The following is a 24,685-nucleotide window of genomic DNA, read 5'->3' as shown; positions in this document are numbered from 1 at the left end:
TACGATTCTTAAATTATTTCAAAACAAAAGAATACTCTAGCTAAGAGAAATATTCACTCTCAGTCCTAACTCATCCCAATGACTTATTATGCGTTATTTTTCCATGTCTGGAAGTTACCATTTTACAAAACTATAATTCATTGAATACATAATACAGATAAGAGAACAATATTTGAAGATGTATGAAATGATTCAAAAGAGATAAAAATGAGAGAGATGGTTACCCAGATGTTTATTATTAAGGAGCAGAAACTAAGGAGGGCAAAGAAAACATGGGAAGTATTCAACTTAACAATCCAAGAGATGATTGGATTAGTTCATTCATTTTATGAAACTCCATAAACTAATGCCTTTTGGCTCAAGGACTATTTGTTTTTATGACACAATGGCCATCATTTGGCAGTTTCTTTGTTGGTATTTAAGAGGTCTGCCTTCACAATTCCTATTCTCTCCCGATGAAAACTGCCTGGAAAAATTCATGTATGTCTGTAGATCACATCACTGAAACTAAGCAACTCGGGACTTGAGGAAGAGATTGGGTTCCTTGCTCTTCAACTCTTCTTTCCTCACTCTGATGACTGAAGGACAGCCAAAAACTTGGTGAGTAACGTGCAAAAAAAAAAAAAAAACCAAGTTCCTAATTCTTCCACCTCTGGTTAGTCATACACCAATCATAGTGCAACAAAAGACAGATCCAGGTAGACAAAGTAGGGTTGTTCCGATAATTCATCACAGCTGGCATCTGAACCATATGGTGACACTAACTCTGCCTGCTTATGGAATCAGAGAACACAGCCAAGCTCTAGACTACAGTGTAAAGAGGACACACACACACACACACACACACACACACACACAAACATCTATGTGGGTTGGTGTCAGGCTAGGGCTCTGTACAAATGGAGAATGTCGACTTAAGCAGAGCAGGGAAATGGGGGTGAAATCCAATTCAACTTAGAGGACTCCAGAAAAGTGGGTTTCACACTAGCTCCCAGCCATATGCTGTTAACACATTTCAGCTGGAAAGGGTGAGCTCTGTCTAGCTCCCTTAGGAGACAGGCTTTTCCCATTCTCCTCCAACTTTTATCTAGGACTGCTGTAATTTTCCCTATGAAGGACTTGCTGAACCTTGGCTATTCTTATTCAGCACCAATTACTGACTTGGTTCTATTGAGATTTCAATAATAAATTAAATGGAGCACAATTGCTGTGACAGTGAGTCATAAGGGAGCAGAAAGGTAGACAATGTCTCTGATCCTTGCCCTTTGCATCAATATAACAAAACACAAATGACTATTTGCTGTGGACATCAAACGCATTGATCTAAAGCAGAGGCTGAATAATATCCTCTATCGTTTCTTTATTCATTGAGGAAAACTCCTTTGATACAGCTAGAGGACTGAGAAACCAAAGCTGCCAAAGGGATTCTCCACTGAATATTTTAAACAGATTCAAGTATTAAAGATTATCAGATAAACAATTACACTTAAAAGGTGTTCACAATTCGACTCTAGAATCAGTCAGCTCTGGGAACGTTCAGAATAATCATAGCCAAATTCAGAGGAGTTTTGGGTTTGTATTCAAAATGGTTCTCCACCTTAGCAACCCTGGTGTGTTGCTAAAAATGAATAATTAAAAAAATTAAAATATTAACAATGGTGCTTTATGTCTGCAACAGATTGTTTAGTAACAAGGTGGTGATAGATTTTCTATGAGGAATCCCAGATTTGAGAGACTGTCTCAGAAAAATATAAAAATATAATTAGAGAGGTGAGGGTGGGGGAGAATCTCTGAAGCAGGAATCATAGGAACAAAGACAAAAATGAGAATCAGTATGTTAAGTGGTGTGGTTGGGGGAGTGGGGCAAGCAATAGTGAAAACATGAAAACACAGCTGCTTGTCAATTTCAATTGCATTCTAAAATATTTATTTATTCATCTTATCTTCAAGAGTGTTTTGTGTGCATGTATGTCTGTACATCATCTGTGTGACTGATGTGCTAACAGGCCAAAAGATGGCATTAGATCTCGAAGAACTAGACTTGCAGATGATTGTGATCTATCATGTGGGTGGGGGGAAATCAAACCAGGGACTACTGGAAAAGCAGAAATGCTCTTTATCTGACAAAGGTTTAGAATCTTTGCAAAGCTACCTTAACCTTCCTGTGTGTGTGAGTGTGTGTGTGTGTGTGTGTGTGTGTGCACGCGCAATCATCCAGGCGCATCAATGAATCAACATATATCTATACACAACATTCTCAGCATCTTCACTTGAACAAGACAAAAAGACTGCACTGGCCAAAGGCATGTGGTGGCTACACTAAAACCCTATACTGTCCTGACTCTAGGAATTGATGTCATTTAATTATAAACATAAATTACTTTATGGTCTTAACCAAATTCACTTTTAGTCTATGCAAATTCACTGAAAAAATGAGCAGATTTAACATGGAAAACAAATTCAAACAACTGAATAACTGAAAGAATTATTTTAAAGGTTGGCACCTTATCTTTTGAAATTCTTTCCATTTAGTTGGTGATTCATACTTACCAACTTAAAAAAAAAAAAGAAACAAATCTTTAACTTTTTAGTACAATCCATCATAATGTCAAGCAGGCACATTTCTTTATCTTGCAAACCCCAGGTGGACTTTTCCTTCAGTCTTTACTCAAGAGTCAGAGAGAGTAAGCAAGAACCCTTCGGTACATACCTTGACCATCTTAGAAGGTCTCCATGTAGCAGAATCCTCAAGAGGAGAAGAAATGTGCCCTGTAAGGTCAACTCCAGGTAGATCCAGCCCAAGAAATTCATCTTAAAGGGACTCACGTAAGAATCAATGCCAAAGTTGTGAGTCAGATCATACTTGATCTGATTATAACAGAGTTCTATGAGTCCTTGACCAAGGCAGAATTGAGGAAAAATGGTAAAAACCCACTTGAGGACATCATAGATTTTCTGCAAATTCTGTGCAGTGAAAGAGGGAAAAAGATGAAATTAAAAACTATTTTTTTTAATATCATATACCACTAACTTTGTTGTCTAGTCTTGCAGGTCTACTCTTCCCAACCTGGTACTCAGAGACACTCTCAGATAGCCATAGATCCAGACAGGATTAGCCCTGAGATCACATAATATGGGTGTCTTACTAGGTTTTGTTTGATGGAATCTAGTTTCCTCTCTTCCTCTTTTTCCATTTGAAGTAGGAATATGTGCTCCATATAATTTGATTGTACAAGCTCACAACTGAAGAGAATTTAGGATAGAATATAAGTTTGAGTCTCACCCACATCTGAACCTGATGAAGTTTATAGATTAGATGCTTTAGAATCTGGGCCACAATAAGCAAAATATTTGGGGGCTACTGTGACAGAATGAATTTATAATTTCCACCTGAAGAAGACACGAGTCTTGAGAGCCATGGGACAGAATGTTATGGATTAAATATCTATACCACTCCCAAGATAAATGTTGAATTTTTATCACCCAATATGGTGGCTTAGAAATCCTTTTAAAGATAAGTTTTGAGTAAATAGAGATGGAGTAATAATCTCTACAGTGAAATTAGTGTTTGTATTGAAACAGAAATATCCCCTAGCAATCTCTCTTAGTTTTTACCATATTAAAGAACAAACAAACAAACAAACAAACAAACAAAAATGGCAACTACCTGTGAGTCTATAACAAGACTTCAGAAAAAAACTACATATAAACCAACATTGAGCTATGCCTGTGTCAATGAGCATCCTACCTGAAAGGATTAGTGATAATCTGAGATAAATAGCTTTGAATGTGGGAGCTAAGAGATAATGACATGATATGGTGACAGCAACATTTCTGTAACTCGTTTTAAGGAAGCCACGGTGATTTTTACAAAAGTATTAAGGATTATGTAATATGTTAATGATTAATTAATAAGAATACAAATGGATTTATGGATTGACAAATTAATTGTTTGGTTTTTGGAAGAGTAGCAATTGAGAAATATTAGTGCATAGAGAAATAGAAACTATAATCTTAAATCTGCTAATGTTTTCATAGTTTAAGCAGAGATTTTCATCTGTAGGAGATAGATACATGCCTGGCCTTGCCTCCCAACCCAAGACACATTATTCTTGAACAGTAAGTTGGCAACAAAAAAAGAATCCTATTGGTACTACAGTCTGCATATACAGTCGTTAACACTGGCTGTTCTAGCTTATGTCCCAAGAGCCCACTGCCATTCTTGATACCTTTCATTAATTTTACAAGTTCATAATGCTTTTTAACATGACAATGAACATTTGATATCAACTAGAATGAACATTTAAATATTGCAAAATGGCTTTAACAAACAGTCTCATGATAAGGAGCAAAGGCAAAAGAAAGATCAACAGTGAATCCTGTCAAATGTCCTCCATTCCTCATTGCTAAATGACTAAATGAAGTTCTTCCAGGAAGCAGGAATTGCCTGGTGCCTATATAAAATGAGCAGAAGCTGTTTATCATTGCAGATAACTCTGCCTTTTAATCTAGCAAGAGACTTCTGTGGATGAAAGCATCCCTGGATAACTTCCTCTTTAGTTCCTAGGTTTCATCTTCCTCTCCCTTTTGGAGTTAATGTGCCCTTCTTCTGTTATCTAACTCTTACAGAGCTGACCTCACTTTGGTTTCTCCCAGCTGTATCTGTATTGAATCTGGTTTCCTCCCCACCCTCCCCACAGTCTACAGCATCTTCAATAAACCATGTCACATTAGAAATCGATGGGGTGGAGCAATGCCTTTATGTCTCTTCTGCTGATTTCAATATTCTCCTCAAGTTAAAGCCAATCAATTGTTCAGCAAGCTGTCTATTTAAAGGTTCAGAATATTAATACAGATTAGTGTCAAACTCAATCTGTAAAAAAAAAAAATTACTGAAATAGATCATTGCCCTCATTGAATGCAAAATTTATATTTACATGCTTCATTGCTTCTACACAAACATGAAGCACGATAATAAGAAATAATGTTGGCCATCATTCAAGAGGATATCAAGTCTGGAGCCCAGCCATAAGGAGTGATACTGTCCCAATAGGGCAGGCTTCAGTCCCTCTCTCAATGGAACTGCAAGTATCAATATATCCTTCTACTGGGAACACTGTTGCCTCCCAAATGAAGATGTCAGATGGTGGTTCAGACACCTGAGAACTACTGAGCCATAAGAGTGTATGAGAACATACAGAGTCCTGTGAACAGAATGTGCCCAGAGGTGAGAATAAAACATCAGAAAAGGAAAGTACTTAAATATGACAGCTAAGGAGACTGAGGCCTATATTCACCAATTACACTGGCTATGCAGATGCTTGAACACAGAAGCCAAGAGTAAAGACAGCCTCATTAAGAAGTCAGGGTAGAGGGAATGAATGGGATGTGTCTACAGAAGGCATTTCAGCTCAGACCTAAGGCCTGCTAGGTGTTTCCCTCACAGTGAAAATCACATTGAACAACCCATGCCCAGGGTATTGTTTTACCTCTAATACAAGGAAAGGCACTGTATTAACCTACACATACCCCAGGGAAGAACAAGGAATCCCAGACTTGATTTTTTAGGAGTACTATCATGTGCTTATAAACAAGGCAGGTATTTTAAAGATTTTAAGCCAGGATATTGTGGCACTTTGATAAGACATACTTTATTGAGTCATGCCTCTACCTACAATAAGTCAACATCTGAGGATCCCTGAGAAGGACTCTGGGAATAAAATGGCGAATTCCTATATGGGCCTGCCCTGACTCAGACAGCAGCCCTTAAAACATCACAGAAACTTTTGCAGTCAATAACTATCCTTAAATGCATGGTTCCCAGATGCTGGCACTACTTTGAGGGATTCTATAAACTTGAGCATGAAGACTCTGCTGAAGAGAGTAGAACACTGAAGGAAGACCTATAATAGGTATACCTAGTTTCTAGGCTCCTCCTTGCCCTCACCAGAAGGTGAGCACCCTCTTCTAAGACACGCTCTTGCCAGGCCCTAAGTAAAAGTAAAAGCTGTCTTAACTGTGAGACAAAATAAATCCCTTTTCTTTTACATTGTGTGAAATAGCCTTGTCACAGTAGTAACAAGGAAGTGGGCCTCTGCACAATCCTCTCTCTTGCACCTTTGGAAATGGGCCACTGGGACTAAATCACCTGAGCTTTGGAAATGATAGCCAAGAGCCGGGGCATGGTGGTCATCAACATGGTGCACAAGCCAAAGATGAAGTTCAAGGAGATGTAGGAGATGAAGGCCATGTCCGAACTGGAGAAGATTCTGGATAGCAGATACATCCATGGGATCACTGCATATCTAAGAAGCAGAAGAAAAAGTATTTTTATTTTCATGAAACACTTCTTTTTATCACAACTGACCTGAAGTACAGGTGCAATATTCTTAGAATGGTGAGTATTCCTTGCTTTGTGTAATATATTTACTAGTCTGCTTAAAAAAAAAAAAAAAAAAAAAAAAAAAAAAAAAACCTGCAAGGTGAAGGAAAAGTATTATGAGGTCTGGGATTTCCACTGGACTTTGTCCACTTCCCTCAGTAGGACATCCTATGCCTCTCAAGCCTATTGACAGAATGATGCCCACTGATTATAGAGGGAATTGAAAGACCCCAAGAATAAAGCAACAGTCAGCTATTTTTTCACAAAAAACATAAGCGTAAGCACTGAGAGCTTCATTTCTAGTGTCCCATTCATTCCAGTGACTGTGCTGTCACTTCTGCTGTGTCCTCTATCCTCTCCCTATGCTCCAGCCACCTGGAAAATGACACTAACATCTGTAAATTGTAGGCACAGTATCCATAATAAGGTTGACACCTTGAGCAATCTTTTGCTGCAGGTCTGTAGGTAAAGCTGGCCAGGGAACTGCACCTGAGTATGTAGCCAGGCCGGGTAGCAAGGAGCACTGTTAAGTATTGAGCTTTATCAGTGGTCACACGATCCAAGGAGCTACTCCAACATCCACACAGCCAAACCTCTGCTTCCATCTTTCCCATTTTACCTCATAGAACCAGCTTTCTAGCCAAGGATAAGTTCCCTCAGCTTTCTTTTGTGAAAGTAAAATGCAGTCAACTTAATGTTCCTCATTGAAGGGTTCTTGCACTTGGAAAGTTCCAGGTACAGGCAGAGAAGACAACTATGCAAAAATCATACGCTCTTGGAAAAAGACTCATTTATTTTGAGCCCAAATGTATTCTCACCACACCCAAACGAGACCTGTCAATATTTCCTGTGGTGACCATTAGCTTGAGATATTCTTGTACCTTTTAAATACCTTTCTCTAACACATTAACTTGCTCTGAATATTATGAGCCTCCAAAACTGTGTGGTAGATTTTAGAGCCTTAAGATAGCATTTGGTCATTTATAATTTGTTACTCTAGAGAACACCCATGTGTTAAAAGAAAGATTCTTATACTTGAAAAAAATGTGTGAGGTATGATGTATAAAGTCATATAGTATCTCAGAAACTTCACTCAGTAGCAATTTGCTTTATAATGACCATGAAGAATATGTTGGAGACAAGTGCATCAGAACAATTCTCTATAATATGTGTTATATAAAATAATTAAGTAAAATGAAAATACCTGCCAAGGCGGTGAAGCATAACTGACTACTGATGTTAATTATGACTAGTTCTGTCTAAAATAAAGTATGATCAGGAAAAACCAAATCCTATCCCTAATCCTACACACATTTCCTAATGTCCTTTCTAGGCCAGAACTCAACTGTTTTCCTTCATCAAGTAAGGTTGCCTTCAGAAACTGGGCAACAGGCATGGTGCCATACATCTATAATTCCAGAGCTCAGGCTGTAAGGCAGGAAGATAGACAGTTCAAGGACAGCCTGGTCTAAGAAAAAGACAAAATGAAGGCAAAAAATGAGGAGGGGGAGACAAATTATTCTGACAACTGAAACACATATAAGCAATAGTAGAAGCTTTCATTTCAAGTTTTGTGTGTATGTGTGTATGTGTTTGTGTGTGTGTATGTGCATGTATGTGTGTGTGATAAAACTATTGATTCAGCAAATGTCTGAAACTAAGACAAATTATTCATATTTTATACATGTGTATTAATAGGCTGAGACAACAATACTTAAGCCACAACTACAGGAGATCCAGCGTTTCTTTGTTCCTTGTTAAAAAAAAAAAAAGGCATCCAGGCAGCTCTCTCTCAGTCACACTTGAAAATGTGGGAGCTAGAGGGATCTGGGGAGGGCATGGAGCCCCTCATGAAATATCTGATGTGGCTGGCTAGCATGGCAAAGGCAGATCATTGGCTTTGATTATCATCTCTATGTTCATATTGTGGTCTCACAGTGCCTTCCCCTCTCACTGTCAACCCGGACACCCTGAGCTACACTTGAGCAATTAATTACCTCATCATCCACGGTCTCTACTCCACTGGGGAATGCATAGAATCTTTATGTAAGGTCTTCATACTGGGTTATGTCGTTCAAGTATTTGACAAGTGGATCAAAGCCTTGTATTAAGAAAAAAGACTCAGAGACAAAGACATAGTCTTAAATGACATCCCTGGAGATTTCCTTTTCTGCATTAATGAATCGTGGAGCTGATTTTCCACCAGCAATGATTCCATGTTTTTTTTTAAGCTGCATTTTTATTATTTTCCTTTCAAATGCTTGGTTGAAATTAACATACTGGCAGATCCAGCCCCTACCCCAGTCTTTCCTAAATGTTAAGGGAAAATTTAAATTGACTTATAGAGTATAATTTACTTTATATGAAACCTACTGTGGTTTTTATCACTCTCTGCTCTTTTATTAAAATACAACACGTCACCTTAATGATTGTATAATTCTCTGGAGGTCGGCATACTGTTTGCAGGTATTTTGCAATTTATGAGTACATATCAAATGCTCCTCCTGACAATTGCTCCCTTCTTTCTGCTGTGTGAATTTCCCTGGGGGACAAACAGGAGTCCATCCTCCATTGTCACATTTCTTTAGCACTAAACATGCATCAAATATGTTCTTAACTTTATATTTTTAATCTAAGTTGTTTGTCCTTTGTTTGAGATATTTTTAGTGTCACTTTCTTGTTTTGTTCTAATTCGTTGGGGTATTTGAAAGAAATGTCTTAATATGTGGCCTCATGCCCGTCTTTCTGCCTCTGTGTTCTGAAGTTTTGATAGTTAATATTAAAGGTATGTACTATTGTCAACATTACTTGTTCTCTCTCCTCTATCTCTGAATCTGTCTATCTCTGTCTCTCTCTGTGTATCTCTCATCCATCCTATGGATATCTGCATCTCATTTCTGTCTCTGTCTACCTGTCTCTGAGTCTCCCCCACTTTATGTCTCTATCCCTTTCTTTCCTTTCCTCTGTCTCTGTCTTTGTCTCTATGTTTCTGTCTCTATCTTGCTGTCTTTGTCTCTGTTTCCTTGTCTCTCTGTCTGTCCATCTCTGTCCCTCTGTCTCTGCCATGTCTCTATCTCTGTCTCACTTCTACCCTATCTCTACTTCTCTCATCTGACAGAGCCTCTTTATGTTGCTCAGACTGGTCCAGAGCTCATCCTCCAACCAGGTCTACAACTTCCAGTATTCTTTACTCTTTTTGATACTAATCTGCTGTTGATCCTGTCAGAGTCTAAATAAGCATTTTCCTTGGTATAAAGTCAAATTACCATGAGTATTTGTGTTCTAACTTTCATAAGACTTCATTCCTTTTTCCTGTTCCTTATCTGTCAGACACCAGTTAATCAATAGATTTATTTCAAATCTGAAAGTGTCCTTGGGTTTTTGCATTTCCCGGGAGTTGACTTCTTACTTTCCACTTGGGTTCCTGATACCCACAGGTTCTAGAAGGAGGAGTAGAAAGAGGAAAATTGTGACTAGAACAAGTAAAATCGGTGGGGTGGAGCAAGAGGAAGGGGAAGATGAGGAAGAGAAGATAGAAAAGGATGAAGAAGGGGAGTCACTCTACTCCTCTCATCCAGAGAGAGCATGGAGCCTGAAACTAGCTGCTAAAACTGAGATTCTTATGATAGGGATCACAGGTTCCAAACTGACATCTGTAGCTCTTTCTTTCTTTTATCAATGATAAAATAAGAACCTTTGAGGTCCTCTGACTCATTATATGTCACAATTGGCTTCTCTTGGCCTTCTCTTTCAGAATATGGCACTATGAGCCACCTTTTCAGAAAGATAAAAAGGCAGTGAGATACAGAGGGAGGTTAGATTTTTGAGTTCTAGGTCATCCTGGGACAGAGCTGATTTAGGTCTAGTCATGGTTGGAATGATAATCTCAGGACAGAATTCCCCCAGCTAAGTCTATTTTTTATGCTAACAAAGGCAGACAGATCTCTGGATTCACTTGCCATGATAAATATATATACATATATATCATATGAGTAAGTTATATATATATATATATATTTGAGTAAAAGAGAACTGCCTCAAGCAGGTGGCTATCTGTAAAACTGTCTCAAAAAAAAAGAAAGCAAAAAAAAAAAAAAAAAACAAAAAACAAAAAACAAAAACACAAAAACACAGGCAGTCAGCTTGGACACATGATTTGACTTTGGGTCATTCTTCCCATTGCTCCCAAACACTCCTTCCTCAGAATCCCTCTCCCAGCCTAGGCTGGTCCTTGGCAGGCTTATATATTTGAAGCTTGGTTTCCATTACTGGAATTGTTAAATAGAGAATGGGAGGTATGACCTTGGTGGCCTTATTGGAGGAGCCGTGTTACTTGAGATAGGCTGTGAAGTTAGCTACTGCTCCAGCACTATGCTTACCTGCCTGATGACACACTCTCTGCCATGATGATAATGAGCTAACCCTCTAAACTGTAAACAAGTTCCCATTTAAATAATTTTGTTTTACTTTTATATTTTGTTTTATTTATTCATTCTTCATCCACTATTTTGAGGACAGAGTCTCTCTACATAACTGTGGCTGTCCTGAAGCTCAGTATGTAAAAGATGGTCTCAAACTCACAAAGATTCCCCTGCCTCTACCGCCCAAGTGCTGGGATAAAAGGCATATGTTGCTATGTCTGACATAGTTTAAGTTTATACTTTGCCTTGGTACTGGTATCTGCTCATAGCAACAGAATAACAAGGAAGTTTATCACCCTTGGAAAATCATGATTATACATCCTTAGATCTAATTCTCCCAGAATCCCCCAGTTGTGAACATAGAGTTTTCTAGAGTAATATAATCATTAAACATTTTCTAAAAAACACATCTCATAAGATTTAGTTTTGGACTATTTAACTTCATCTAAATTTGGTCATCATGTTTGAAGTCTAGCCCTCTGAAATTCAAACATAATTTTTATAGCAAGGCCTATTTCACCCATGCTACCGTGAAATGCAACAACACTTTCCCAGTAAATGAGATTAATAAGCTGATATAAGATGATAAGATAGGGATATAAACATACAGCCCTTTATATATGAGCTCATAACTTTCATATTGAGTAGAACATTATGTTCCACTACCATTCAATTGGCGAGCACATGACTATCTTTAAAGAAAATGATAATTTTATGAATAACAGTAATTTGTCCCCCAGGTTTACAGCAATCATCTCATTTAACTTTTAGCAACAAAATCAACATTTTACAGGAAAGAAACGGAGTTTATATAGGGATTCATATTAGCAAGGCCACAGGGTAAGTAGCTTATCAATATTGCTGAAAGAACTGCTTTCCTCCTATTTTCTCATCCACAGATTTACATCTGTCCATCCATTCATCTGATGGCAGACATGCACTTGATTAGGCAAAACACTGTTCCTTTGTTAGATACTTTGAGTAATTATGGATCACTGGAATGATAGCATAATTTTTAAATTTCACTTTAGTTATAGTCTTTGGCTTAAATTGGGGTAGGGGAAGAAGGTGTTTGTTTGCTTGTTTGTTTGTTTGTTTAAATCTTAGTACATTAATTCATTTTCTCCACCAGGCAAGTACCATTTGGGAAGCAGTTGCAAGCATCCAGGATATATAAATGAAGATTTCTGCAATAACTTTTCTACCTTTACTATTTTTTCTCTGAGGAAAAAGGTGATAGAAGTCATATAAAATACTTCCAAGCTACTAAAGTTATAGGAATGGAGAAAAAAAAAAAATACCAGCTAGCTTCACAAAAGAATCTCCACACACAAATGAAGTTTCTAAGCTAACTGGATTATGTATTTGAGCCCACGATTAATGTCAAAGTGAGAATAACAGAGAATCTATTTCCCACTGCACAAGTCTGTCAAACAGCTTGAGGGCCTTTCTGAGGCAGGACCAATGCCATCTTCATTAAGACCACGTCAACCCTCCCTCCTCTACAGGGCATTCATCATCTTGTTCAAGCTTGTTTGCTCAGCAGCCCTGGTAGGAGGAACATAATTGCTTGAGAAGAGAGAAAATCATGAAACAGACAGCAGGTTCAAAGCCATCCTGAGGGTTTTCCTTCTCAGAAATCAAACCATAATTCTGCAGCCGTGTTTCTCATCACATACCCGAAAAGTGTTAGCAGGAGGGCTGTGGCCGCCAAGTTCTCTCGAAATGTGAAAGCTGTTAACTGGAAGGCGCCTATAACAGCGACACACAGGCAGACAGAAACCAAGTAAAAGAGCTGGAACAACAAAGGGGGACATGCTGCATTAGACGAGGACATTAATCATGCTCTACTTAATCTGCAGTTTCCATTCAGTTTCTACTTTTAAACCTAGCTCCTGCTTTGCATATTCAAAGATGTTTAGAGTGCATTGTGCTGAGTCATTATTATGGGCTTGGTTGTGTTCCTCCAAACAATGATGTGCTAAACATTCAGATCATCAGAATGACTGTGTTGGTGTCCAAACTCATAATCCTTTAGGGGAAAAAAAGACTTGAATAGCCTACCAGAGCCACCTATGCCTATCTCTCTTGAGAAGGGCCTAGAAACTTTTCCAGAAACAAGTACACACACACACACACACACACACACACACACACACACCATACCATACATCACACCACACACACACACACACACACACACACACACACACACACACACACACACCACATATCTCCTTCACATGCACATAGGGATGAGGTAGATCTTCCCTGCTCTCTTTTCTCTACAGACTTTCCTTTAAGGACTCTGCAAAACAGAAAACAAACAGCATCTCCAGGCCTTCTGTGTGGTGTCTGACCACAGAACACTTCTTTAGACTAACCCATGTGGCTTTTTGCTCTTTAAATCTCAGCTTAAATTTAATTGTTTACTCCAACTTTCTGAATTAAAGTTACCTTTATGCCATTGCCAGTATCCTCTTCCCTTCTCACAAATGATTTAGCCATGAATCAGTTATATGATACATTTGCTGTCTGCTTCTTTCAATAAGAATGTGAGCTCTATTAGGAGACAGATCTACTCCAACCTCATCATATATTCAGGAACAACATTCAGTCCATTAAGTAGGTGAAAGAGAAACATAGACTGGTTGGCTTATAAACAACAGGGATCTATTGCTCACACCTCTGGAGATTGAGAAATCTAAGACCCGAACAGTAACAGATTTAGTATATAGAGTTTATCTACTTTTCAATTTAGAACTGGCAAATTTTCTATAGTTTTGCCACATGGTATAATGGGTATGAGAGTTCTCTGATGTCCCCTTTATACACATCCTAATCTATTCATGAAGGCTATATCCTTTGGATCTAGTCATTTTCCCAAGGATCCCAATTCCTGGTACTATCACACTGTGGAATATGTTTGAACACTGAATGCTGGGAGATACAGATGCTTAGAGCTCAGCAATCTTGCACCTACCCAGACCTATAACAGATCCTCAACAATACCCATCGACTGAGTCATCAAACAGAATAAACATGAAATGACTGAGTAAAAGTGGAAGGAAAGAGTCAGCCAAATATCAAAAGTCCTTCCTGCCCTTAAGCCCCAACTCCACCCATAACAGTGAAAAGAAGGGCTATATTAAGGAAACAGGATAAGAAGATAAGAAAGCCCAGAGAAGAGAGGAGAACTCAGTGTCTTTAGGGTTTGGTTTATCTGTAGCACCATGGTGTTTTACTCTTTGTGCTCCTATTCTCTGTTGTCATATTCCTCTCATTCCTTGGGATCACTAGCTGGAAAATGATGGGGAATACAGGGACCCCAGACTGTGGTAGTAGGGAGAGAGCTGAGAGGGAGTTACTGAAGTGTGGATCTGTCCAACTAGAAGCATCATTCTGCAGGAGCCACTGTCTCCCTATAAAGAGGCATGGTCTAACAAAGATAAAGCCTCTGAGGACCAGCACTTCTCAGTCTTGGGATTTATGAGCCACCTTTTGTACTGGATGAAGGTACACTTAGAGTCTCACTCAACAGACTCCTGAATGCTAAGGTACTTCTGGTATGACTCAGATAATCTATATGATTTAAAGCATCTAGGTAACGTGTCAAAAGCAAACAAGTCAGTGGCATTCTAAGTCCATTGAAAGGAGTAAACATTGCTCACGACCAGCTTGCTAACACATCAGTTCTGTGCAAAACAACACAGATGGCCAGAAGCTGATGAGTTGGGGGGGGGGGGGGCTCTTAGGGAGATTCAGGCCTGCCCTGCCCTGCTCACATAGGATTTTTCACATCACAGAATACATCATCTCCATCAAGGCATGAATGCATATATATTTTGTTTGTACAAAAATGCCCGCTCTGCTCTGTGGTGATGCCATGAGTGGTGGTTGTGCAAAAGCACACAATCTAACACAGAGTACGTGCATTGAAAATTCCTGGTCTAAGCTCTAGGTAGCAACTCAACAAAGTCTTGATATTGTCACGGAAAGAACAGGAGACTAAGTCTAGTGACTTCAGGACTGTAGGAAACTGATATCGGCTACCACAATGGGGAGGTACCGACACTGAGGACAGAGGTTAGGGGTACAGATGAGATGTCATTTCTAATAGGTTTTACCATTCCACCTTCTAGCCCTTTGAAATAGTGAAAGCTGCTATTCACTCATTTCTTCCCTAATAAAAAACCAGGGGTCTTTAATTTGAGAGCTCTCCAGCCCATGATTCCTGATTCTTCCCCTCCTAAAGCATTCCTGAATGTTTGATGGTAACTGGTGAAACCAAACCAGTATGGACTCTTAGCCAACAAAATGAGTGCTTCCATTGCAGATCCCCAATGTGGATTAATCCTTTCAACCACCATATTCATATAAGAACCATATTCACAAATCCTACCATGTCATACAGGAAGTTAATTAGCCAATATGTCTTGTAGCCAAGGCCACTTATGTGTTGCAATCTTTTAGCTCCAGTCACTCTGTCTCTCACCACGGAGCTACCAATCGATGCTGACAAGATAGAGAATCCCAGGACAATGCAGAGGGCAATACCACACTGACGGATGCTCTCCAGGCTGTAGATAAAAGATAATGTAACAGCTCATCAGATATCATAGAAGAAACCAGAACTTCCTTTCATTATTAACACTTGGCGAGAAGGAAGGCCAGGCACACTGCCAATAATGTATGGATTCTCTCTTTCAGTCAGCCTCCTCAAATCCTTTGAAGATGTAGATTAATGTTTAGAATTTACAGAATACAAAACAGAGTCTAAAACAGACAAACATGATGCTGAAGAGCATCTCAGCATCTTCTTATCTTGCTCTACTCTTGACCATGTAGTCTGACTCTCAGTCTTTACCTCTGCAAAGCAACATCCAGCTACTGGGGCTCTTTCAGACACTAAAACCCATTTGCAGTGCAATAGAACTCAACAGGAGGGGTGTTTTTAGGGCTGTTTGCAACACTGGCTCATGACCAGACTTAGGTGTTGGGAAAACCTCATGCTTTCTAAATAGCCACATATCACCATGATCATACCATGGAGTCTCTCTGACAAGTGGATCTGGAGAACCTTCTGTAGAGTCAAGCATTGCCACTGAACATCCTAACTATATTTGGGAGCAGGTGGGTACAAGCAATCTTTTAGCTACCTGACACAATGAACACCTTACCACACAGCACTCATTAGGATATGCCTTCTTTCTGTCACACCTTGTTAGAGTACAGTCATCATCTAACCTGCCCCAGAACTGAGGTCATGTGTGACTGTTGGAGGTCTAACTCTCCAACCATAGAGGTAACAAGGAAAACTGCAGCTCACCTCTTCTGCTTCATTGCTTATTTAAGGAGAGCATACTCATCAAGATATATGATCTCCACTTGGCAGGCCAGAGGATTATATAAATAATAATTTTATCATTGATTTTTAACTACATGATTGTTGGCTACATGGAACAGAATGGAGATGGGAGAGAGAATAAGGGAAGAAACAATGAACTTAGTATCAAGGTATTAACTCATAACACTTAAATATAGACCCAGATGTACAAGGCAAGGACACCCACCTCCACCTGCACTTCTTGTGGACTGTGAGTTAAGTCATGCATGAAAAAATGTTCATGAGGCTCTGCATGTTTACCTATGTGAGTGGCATGTTTATGTTGTTAAGGTGAATAGTCCTCTTGGAATGTGGGCTGTCCAGAGGCTACAGGAACAATTCTTTGTATGAAAAACAATTTTGTTTATGAAAACGACAAATAGTATTGAATAGTATTTTCACCCATTTTCTGCCCAGCCATTTTCACTTCCCCCTTTAAAGCTATGTGTGACAGTATTTCTCCTGGAAAAATGGTGAAATGGGATCAAAATCATTCCTCCTCCTCCTCCTCAGCATCTTAGAGGTTTTCTTTTGTTTGCTCCCATATTGTTCCATCCACTCACATCCTGTCTTCATTCAGCAAGGCCCCTCCATACGGGTGGCTGTATAGTGTTATCCCTGTGAACAACAAATTGAGACATAAGTTTCATGGCCTGTTCCTTTGGAGACTCACCTTCAAGCCACTCAAGGGATGTCTCCTGGTTGCTCTGCCCACCCCCCAATCCATTATCAGTGAAAAGGGGCAATGGTGCAATTGCCATTAAACTGGTATGCATTTGACTCTTTGTACTTATTGTTTGGTCAAACATAACCATCATGTATTTCACACATGTCACATCACAGGCACCATCTCCTTTGTCTCCCAATTAATTGTCCATTGTCATAAGTATCCTAGTTCAATAACTACCACACCCATCTCCATCCATATACTCCACTACGGAGCAAGGAATTATGCAAGTATATTCCGGTAACTAAAATATCATCATATATCAGAGGAAACAGTCTTGGTCTATAATGGCTTGGAAAGAGAATTTGGTCCAGAGACAAGCTAAAAACAAAATAAAACATGATTAGAGGTTGAGAGCACTAGTTCTAGTACAATCTTCAGGAAAAAGACAAGGTTGAACAAAGATTTAATTACACAAATCGTGAATTTATTCAATCCACTAAACTTCAATAAAAACTCTAGATATTGAAGCTTATCCACTCTTCTGGCTGCTGAACAGCTGGATATAGTACAAACAATGAAAGGTATCATGTTTGATTTCAAAGGCATATGCCTTAACCTTACTTCCAGCATCTTTGTTGACTAGTTCCAGTATATAATCCAATCTAATAAGGTCATGACCACTCCTAAAACTCAGAACCTGGCTGCCAGAGCACAGAGGACTCCAGGACCCTTGCAATACTGCTGATACCTAGACTAGGTGTGATCTTGTTGAAGAACACACCCTTTGAACTTACTGGGTATAACTGAAAAGTATTATTGATAACATGACTTATTTCAACACCTTGTCTTATTTCCTCCTTTCCCAGAAGTTGAGCAAACACAAAGGCCTAGTATTTAGTCCTGCTTTTTTTATTTTGCTTTTCTATATAAACTTCCAAATATTCTACACTTAGGTTTGTGGAACCATCACATCCAGTAAATTGACTAGTTCTTCTTTTCAACTAGACACAAAGTAGAACCACCTGGAAAGAAGAAACCTTAACTGAGAAATTACCTAGATCAGATTGGTCTGATTGCTAATTGAAAGAGGAAGGCCCAGCCCACTGTGTGGGAGATCTGGAATGTCCAAGATAGTTGGCTATGCATGAACCAGTGAGAGAGTCCATAAGGAACATTCCTTCATGGTTCCTGTTTAAGCTCCTGCCCTGGCTTTCTTCAGTGATGGGATTTTATCCACAGGTATAAACCAAATAGACCTATTTCTCATCCTAAGTGGGTTTTCTTCGTGCTTTTTATTACAACAATAAAAGACAAACTAGAACCTCCAAATAAATAGATGTTTCTCCTCTTGTATGTTCAGCCATAATTGTCCCCTGTTTTCTCTACAACCTAATTCCTCAGACCACCAGGATCTCAACCCTCACATAGTTGATTATGTTCTGCACACATCCCATCACCTGTAGCCTGCATGTTTGTGACCTACAAAACAAAGCCCATCAGTACCTTGTGTGATTCCCATTATCCCAGTCAACCAGGAGCCAAATTGAAGTTCTTTGCCACATTTATATGAGTTCCCAAGTTCTCTCACTTCCATGTTGGCCCCTCACACAGAGTGATGGTGTTCATGCTCAGTGGTACCTTGTCTTGGTGGCCCTGGGCTCACATCATCTTTAAGCCTGCCTGTAACCAAGCTCAGCCTGTATGCCAGCCCCAAAAAGCTAGAGAATATCTGTCTAAAAGAAAAAAGGAGACCATGTGTGAAAGAGGGGGGGAGGGGCAGAAAACCAGAACAATGATGTCCTTTACCTCCACACGGATTCATTTTATCCTAAAGTAGAAAATTCTTCCACTGATTCCATTTGAGATTAGTATCATTTTCCTTAACCATGACACATTTTAACTTTGCCTTCAACTTCCTGGTCCAGGACCCATTGACATCTCATTCCATCTTACTCCTATTCAGAAATTGATTTTTTTTCTTTTTTTCTTTTCTTTAAAATCATTATTACATTGTCATGCTTTACTGAAGTAAAACAGATGGATGAAATATGTATAAGGACTGTTCCTGACTTACAGTAGTTTTATAAATTTGCAACTCTACACTAATGCAGAAATAAAATATGCTTTGTAGAAATTACACTTCAAAATTGAATTTGAATCCTTTGTTGCCTCTGGACATTCAGTACCATACTCTGGTCAAGCTGGGCAGCAAGCAGTTTGAGCAGCAAATCTTAGCCACTCACAATGACCAACCCTCCATAACTTGGAATCACAAACTTTTTATCTTTAGTTTGTTATTTGTGTCATATGAATTTCTCAATTATAACCTTTTCAGCTTACTGTGAATTTATCAGGACACAACTCCGTCATTAAGTCAAGCTGAAGCTAGGTTTCAAGTTTACAGTGTCATTTGTAGCATACTAACACATGGTGAAATGATTAGATTACCAGTCAAGCTAAGTAAACATAACCACTATTTCTTTTTTAAAAAACTTGCTGATGAGAATGTGAATAAGTACAATAATTATGAGACACAGAATAGAGGAGGTACTGTAAAACTAAAACTAGAAATACTGTGAGATGTAGTACCCCTCAATAATGGATGATGATAGAGTCATACCCAAGGGCTAAAATCATCACATAGATGTCTGCAAACCACGTTCACTGCAGCATCATTCTTGATAGACAAGATAAATCTACAACTCCGGTGTTCATAGTCAAATAAAGAAATGCAAAAATTTGTTGGCTTTGGATATAGATCCAGGTATTTACAACACACACACACACACACACACACACACACACACACATTTTATTATAACATTCGAGCATTTTTAATGAAAAAGAAATCCTGCTTTTTCCAAAAACACTGCCAAAATAAATACCATAAACATAAAATAAGTCAGAAGTACAAAAATAAATACAATACCATGTGGTCTTCCACCAATCCCTGACACTATTAATAATACTCTGTTACACTTGCCAACAGGAACTTAGCATGACTGTCCTTTGAAAGACTCTACCCGGCAACAGATTTAGATGGATGTAGAGACCTGCAGCCAAAAGTCAGATTGAGTTTGTAGACTATTATGGAAGAATTGGGGGAAGGATTGAGGGCCCCGAAGGGGACAGGAACTCCACAGGAAGACCAACAGAGTCAACTAACCTGGACTTTTGTGTCTCACAGAAACTGAACAACCAACCAAAGAACATGGGGCTGGACTTAGGCACATATGTAGCAGATATGCAACCTAGTCTTCATCTGTCCATGGGATATGGTCTTCTAGTTGAGCTGCCTTGTCTGACCTCCATGGGAGAGGATGTGCCTAATCCTGAAGAGACTTGAAATACCATAGTGGAGGCTACCCAGGGGGCTCCCCCTTCTAAGAGGAGAAGGGAGTGTCAGGGAGGGATTGCCAGAGGTGGAGACCAGGAAAAGCGTCATTGATCGGGACGTAAAGTGAATGAAAAAAAATATTAAACATATAAAAGCAAAGTGTAGAAAAGACTAAATGGGAGAAATAGTACTAAAATATATAAGACAAATTTATTTTAAGAGAGGTATATAAGCATGGTGAGTAGAGATAATGATTTATTGATTATCTTTGATAGGATAGACAAGCACACTGACTAGAAATAATGATGTATTGATTATCTTTAATGGGATAGATATTAAGTATTCTTTCCACGCATATTCATGAAAAAAGAAAAAAGAAAAAGAGAAAACACCATCAGTCCTCAAATCCTGGGTCCTTGTATGCTTCTGAGAAGAGACATGCAGTTGTCACTCAGAAGTACACCATAGTCACACCTCATCAACGGGTTGCACACCCACAGCTTTAAATACGCATGCATTAGGAATGTCCAGGGAAACCCTGCAACTGTACTGAGTGTGCATAGATATTTCATTTTTCATTATTCTCTAGATAGTTTGGCATGAAAACTGTTCAATGGCATTTTTATTTTATTACGTATTTTCAGTCACCTGGAAAGTATGTAAATTATCTGGCAAAATAAGCCTGAGTTACCAGCCAATATTGTAGCTGTAGCATAAGACATTTGATCACTTATGGATTTGGACAACTTTCAAGGATCCCTAAAATGAATCCTGACAAATACATAGGCTAATACAAGCTGTGATCATGTGTTATGTACTCTTATATGTTAAGCTGTGTATATATATTTTTTGGGAGAAGCTTTGTCATACCACCATCATTATGGACACTTGTGAAGGGGTGCCTGAAACACAAGTATCTTAGATGCCTTTCAGAGTTTGACAGCTTGCTGTGACATACTGGAATTCCAGCCAACCGTCACAGATACCAAAAACCATTTCCCCATCAGCACACCACAACCCGTTTTCTCACCACCACGAATACCTCATCTCACAAAATGTACCTTCATCCTGCAGGAAGAAGACAGACTAGAGGCCAAGTGCTCCTGTTCTGCAGACTCTACACAAAAGCTGCAAAACTTACCATAAAAGCTGCAGTGATAAAATGAGAAGCTGAGGAGGCTGGATCTGTGTTTACCCAGCATTCATACCTAACTCTGCTTACCTTAAACCGTCAGAGTCGTGCTGTTTGAAAGTGGTTCTCTAATCACTTTATTCTGTACCCTCATTTCTACGCTGTAAATGTACTATCCTTCATTGTGGCATATTTCCTGGATTGGTGTCAGTTTTCGAGTTCTAATCCAGGTCCCACCTGTGAGTGACTGACTGTTTCTGTGGTTAGTATTCGCCAATATGCCTGGCCAGAGTCCAGATATTCGCATAATGCACCTTCCTGTTTAGCACTCTGATAATAAAACTTTCTATTAGGAAAGCAAGGTAAGATGAACATTTCTTTGCAAGTAAGTTTCTGGAATGTGGATTCTTAGAAGAATTGGGAACTTCAAGGAATGGTGTAGCCTAACATACCTGGTATTTCAGGATCGCAGAAAGGGCTTTGCTTTCCTGAACACAGAACTCGGTCCTGACATAAGCAGAGGTGAGGTCTATGATTCTCTCAACCAGACACCCACCCCCCCCAAGATACAATAGCACTGAACCCTGGGCATCTATACAACAATCATAGCAGAAAATTGTGTTCCTTACATCATATGCAGATATTCAAACCATTACAAGATAGCATAAGAGCGGCTGATTATATGTGTGTATATATATGCAGTGAGTTCCAGAAGAGAGCCCCCACCACTCCACCCTTAGAAGATAATGTCCTGCCCTACCTTCCCTTCTTTGCATAGAAACATTAACAAACCTCCCTTGGTACTGCCTCCTTCTAGACCTTAGAAGTACAAATTACTGGAGTGGCCACAAATCACTGCTGAGACTGGGATCCTTCCTCCCTTTCTTTCAGAGGATCACACTGAAATAACTATGAGACACAAATTTTTATTTGAGAATGGCTTTAGAATTCTAATATATATATGTATATGTATATATAAGCTCCATATGGCTCTACAGAAGATCTTTTAATAGTAATACAAGATATATATGGAGAGACTTGCTTTACTTGGTCTAATCATCACACAAGTATAGACATACTAAAGCATCATTTGGTACCCCATGAATAAGCATAATACATTTTCATGTGTCTGTTTTTGAAGTAATAATTTTACTAATATTTTAGCCTAATAAACAAATATAGGTTATCATTTTCTTCAATCCCACTTTGTAGCCATCCCTAGACATTTACCATAGAACTGAGAAATTTTCTTTAAAAATCAAGACACAGCTGATCTTGAATCCCCATTTTGCTCCCCATCCCTCTTCCTTCCCAGTTCACTCCTTTCATCTGACACTTATGGCTATTTTATTCCCTCTTCTAAGTTAGATACAAGCTTCCGCAGGGAATGGCAAGAGAGGTGGCAAAATGACCATGAAAATGAATGGAAATCTGTAACTGACAGGGATGAGGAGGTGAGGCATCTCCAGGAGGAGACAGGGACTCTAGGAAGACCAAAGATTCAATGCAGATGATATCTGGAAAGTAAAGAGGCCACATCCTGTAGCCAAACAAGAACTCCAGTGGAGAGATAGACACCAACTCACCCATAAAACATTAAACCCAAAATTTGTCTACAAGAAGTGCAGGTACGGGGGATAGAGCAGAGACTGAGAGAACAACCAAGCAATAACCAGCCTGACTTGAGACCCATCCCAGTGGGTACGCACCAATCAATGATACTATTAATAATACTCATTTATGCTTGTAGACAGAAAAGTTGTCCTCTGAGAGGTTCCATGCAGCAGCTGACTCGGACAACTGCAGACATCCACAGCCAAACAGTGGATGGAGGTTAGGGACTCTTATCGAAGAACAAGAGAAAGAATTGTGGGCCTCAAAGGGGATAGGAACTCCACAGGAAGACTAACAGAGTCAACTAACCGGGACCTTTGGATGGCTTAGAGTCTGAACCACCAACCCAAAGAACAACAATCAACAAATAGACAAACAAACAAACAAACAAACAAACCATACATGGGCTGAACCTAAGCCTCCCAACACATATGTAGCAGATATGCAGGTTGGTCTTCATGTGGGTCTTAAACAAATGGAATGGAATGGGGTCTATCTCAGAAGCTGTTGCCTGTATGTGGGATGATACATTGTTTGAGCTGGGATACCTTGTCTGACCTCAGTGGGAGAGGAAGCACTTAGCCTCATAGAGCCTTGAAGTGCTAGGTTGGAGGGGATACCTGAAGAGGCCAACAGCCACTCAGAGGAGAAGGATTGTGGGTGGGAGTGACTGGGAAGGGGGCAGTGAGTGGAATGTAAAGTTAATTATTAAAAACAAATTAAAAGCTCAAGACACAGTAAAGGTCATTCTGTTTTAAGATTGAGAACAGAAAACCCTGGTATTGCTGTCCGAGCAGTAGTTTAGCCAGTACTTGCTCTCAGCTTTTACAAAACCACACCTAGAATAACACATTCGGCCCCTGTTCTAACCTGCATGTGGAAAGAAGAGCAAGAGAACCCAACTGTGATTCATCCAGGAGCAAGCAAAGATTTGGTGCTGCTTATTCCCAGACCAGATGATTTGATTCATTCAGGGGTTGCTGAGCCAGCTAGCGGGAGCCTTGTGATAGGCAGACAAGTAAGCCATCCCTGAGAAAACTACCTCCCACCACAGAGAAGCCATTTTGGTATTCTGGGAAGTCACGTAGAAGGCACCATGAAATAGTTTGGGGATTCTGGCAAACTCTGAAGATGATGGATTACAACAGACCTAAGTCTATTTGCTTGAAACCCATGTGGTCTCTGGATCTAAAAACACCAAGTAACTTTTTCATTTTTATAGCAACTTGACTCGCCATCACATTACCATTTTTTTCAGAAGCCTATTTGTTTTTGTAGCACTTCTACAAGGTTAAACATACTTTAAAATTAAACTAGCATTGCTTTAAATTGAATGTAAGATTTTATGTGTATTTTGCAAAGTCCGGAAAAGGTTTGGAGTTATTTAAATAAACGGCATATGCATACATCTCTTCAAAAATAGAAGAATAGTGAACAGAGCAAAGAACTACAAACGGGGGAACATGGCTACCTCCCGAGACTCTCCTACCAAATGGAGGGCATATCCCAACTGCAGAGCCCATTTCCCAAACCCTCTCACAGTCCAGTGTTAGAAATCAGGCCACCTCCCACAAATCTGAGAATGGGGTTTTGTATGACCAGTAGCAGGAATCACATCAAATGCAACTACTGTATGAGACCAGCTTCAGAGAAAGGACAACCAAGGGGTCAGGGACTGGAAGATGAATCCGGAGTGAGAATGGCAGCATAGGCAAGTTCTCCCAATGAGCAGACTTCAAACAC

The 24,685-nt window shown here is 39.4% G+C and overlaps 1 protein-coding gene across 1 annotated transcript in view; it reads right to left on the bottom strand.

Annotated features, from left to right (window-relative positions):
* Nucleotides 1–24,685, bottom strand: part of ABCA13 (ATP binding cassette subfamily A member 13) — a gene marked incomplete at both ends in the record, with an annotated part of 453,164 nt that overhangs the window by 91,738 nt on the left and 336,741 nt on the right. The window contains 5 exons of the mRNA XM_080920446.1: nucleotides 2,711–2,964; nucleotides 6,149–6,305; nucleotides 12,483–12,598; nucleotides 15,206–15,383; nucleotides 16,753–16,807. Coding sequence (XP_080776572.1) covers nucleotides 2,711–2,964; nucleotides 6,149–6,305; nucleotides 12,483–12,598; nucleotides 15,206–15,383; nucleotides 16,753–16,807 — 760 coding nt within the window. The remainder of the gene's footprint in view (nucleotides 1–2,710; nucleotides 2,965–6,148; nucleotides 6,306–12,482; nucleotides 12,599–15,205; nucleotides 15,384–16,752; nucleotides 16,808–24,685) is intronic.

The sequence above is a fragment of the Micromys minutus genome, assembly GCF_963924665.1.
Source record: "Micromys minutus genome assembly, chromosome: 1".
Classification (NCBI taxonomy): Eukaryota; Metazoa; Chordata; class Mammalia; order Rodentia; family Muridae; genus Micromys; species Micromys minutus.
The sequence above is the reverse complement of the archived record's forward strand: the minus strand, read 5'-3'. Positions and strand labels throughout refer to the sequence as shown.